Genomic DNA, 1,236 nt, shown 5'->3' on the forward strand with positions numbered 1-1,236 from the left:
GATAAAGAGACTGAAGATAGCGGGGAACGCTCAATCTATATCTCGTTACTATCTGCTGCAGCACACCTCCTTTCTTGCTGCTGTAGATAAAGAGATAGAACAGCTGCTGCTGCTGCCGCAGCAGCAACCAGCATACAGGCAGCAGCGGCAGCACAAAGACTTCCTCGCTCCTGCTGCTGCTGCGCTGCAGCACCAAATCACTGCTGCATGCGGCAGCAAGCTGCTGCTGCAGCAGCCACAACACTTCCTTCTCGCCCTTCATCTCCTTGCAGAGCAGACATGCCTCACCAAGAACCAACTGCAGCAGCAGCAGCAGCAGCAGCAGCAGCAAAGCAGCAGCAGCAGCAGCAGCAGCAGAATTCATTGGGAGGTGCAGCCCGCTGTCTTCGCAGCAGCAGCAGCAAGGCCCCCGCTGAGCTTCTTCAGGTCTATAAGAAAGATAAACAAACACAGAAGAGCAGCAGCAGCAGCAGCAGCAGCAGCAGCGGATGCAGCAGCAGCAAGTCCTGAGGGAAGCACAGCTGCTGCAGACATGGCACCAAGCAGCAGCAGCAGCAGCAGCAGCAGCAACAGCAGCAGCAGCAGCAGCAGCACGACGAATGAAATAGAGTTTATGTGTCTGTCAACGCCCATCATACAGAACCTCCTCAAGCAGCTCTCAGCTGCCAGCAGCAGAAACCGTAGCAGCAGCAGCAGCAGCAGCAGCAGCCGCAGCAGCAACACTGACAGCAGCAGCAGCAGCAGCAGCAGCAGCAGCAGCAGCAGCAGCAGTCTGCGGGCGACTCGTTTGATGGGCGCAGATGGAGAGCTGCTGCCGGACGAATTCTTCCGGCAGCTCCTTGAGGTAAACAACTTGCTGCCGCTGCAGCAGCAGCAGCAGCAGCAGCAGCAACAGCAGCAGCAGCAGCAGCAATAACTGCAGCAGCAGCAGCAGCAGAACTTGCAGGTCCTGCAAAGGGTCACGACGGGGGGGAAGGTTTTATTCGTTCGTATCGATGGCTGCAGCAGCAGCAACAGCAGCAGCAGCAACAACAGGAGCAGCAACAGCAGCAGCAGCAGCAACAACAGCAACGGAAACAGCACTGCAGTCAAGCTTTGAGCTGCGGATGTTTCCCTTTAGGATGCTGACGAGCGATTGCAACAGCTAGCTGGCTAGCTAGCCAGCCAGCTAGCTAGCTAGCTAGCTAGCTAGCTAGCTAGTCAGCTAGCTAGCTGGCTAGCGAGTCAGCTAGCTAC

The 1,236-nt window shown here is 56.7% G+C and overlaps 1 protein-coding gene across 1 annotated transcript in view; it reads left to right on the forward strand.

Annotated features, from left to right (window-relative positions):
- Positions 1-916, forward strand: part of EMH_0015150 (uncharacterized protein) — a gene marked incomplete at both ends in the record, with an annotated part of 2,547 nt that extends 1,631 nt beyond the window's left edge. The window contains one exon of the mRNA XM_013500322.1: positions 1-916. Within this exon, the coding sequence (XP_013355776.1) occupies positions 1-916 (916 nt within the window).
- Between the last annotated feature and the right edge of the window lie 320 nt (positions 917-1,236).

This window comes from Eimeria mitis, genomic scaffold (assembly GCF_000499745.2).
Source record: "Eimeria mitis Houghton genomic scaffold, Emh_scaff528, whole genome shotgun sequence".
Taxonomy (NCBI): Eukaryota; Apicomplexa; class Conoidasida; order Eucoccidiorida; family Eimeriidae; genus Eimeria; species Eimeria mitis.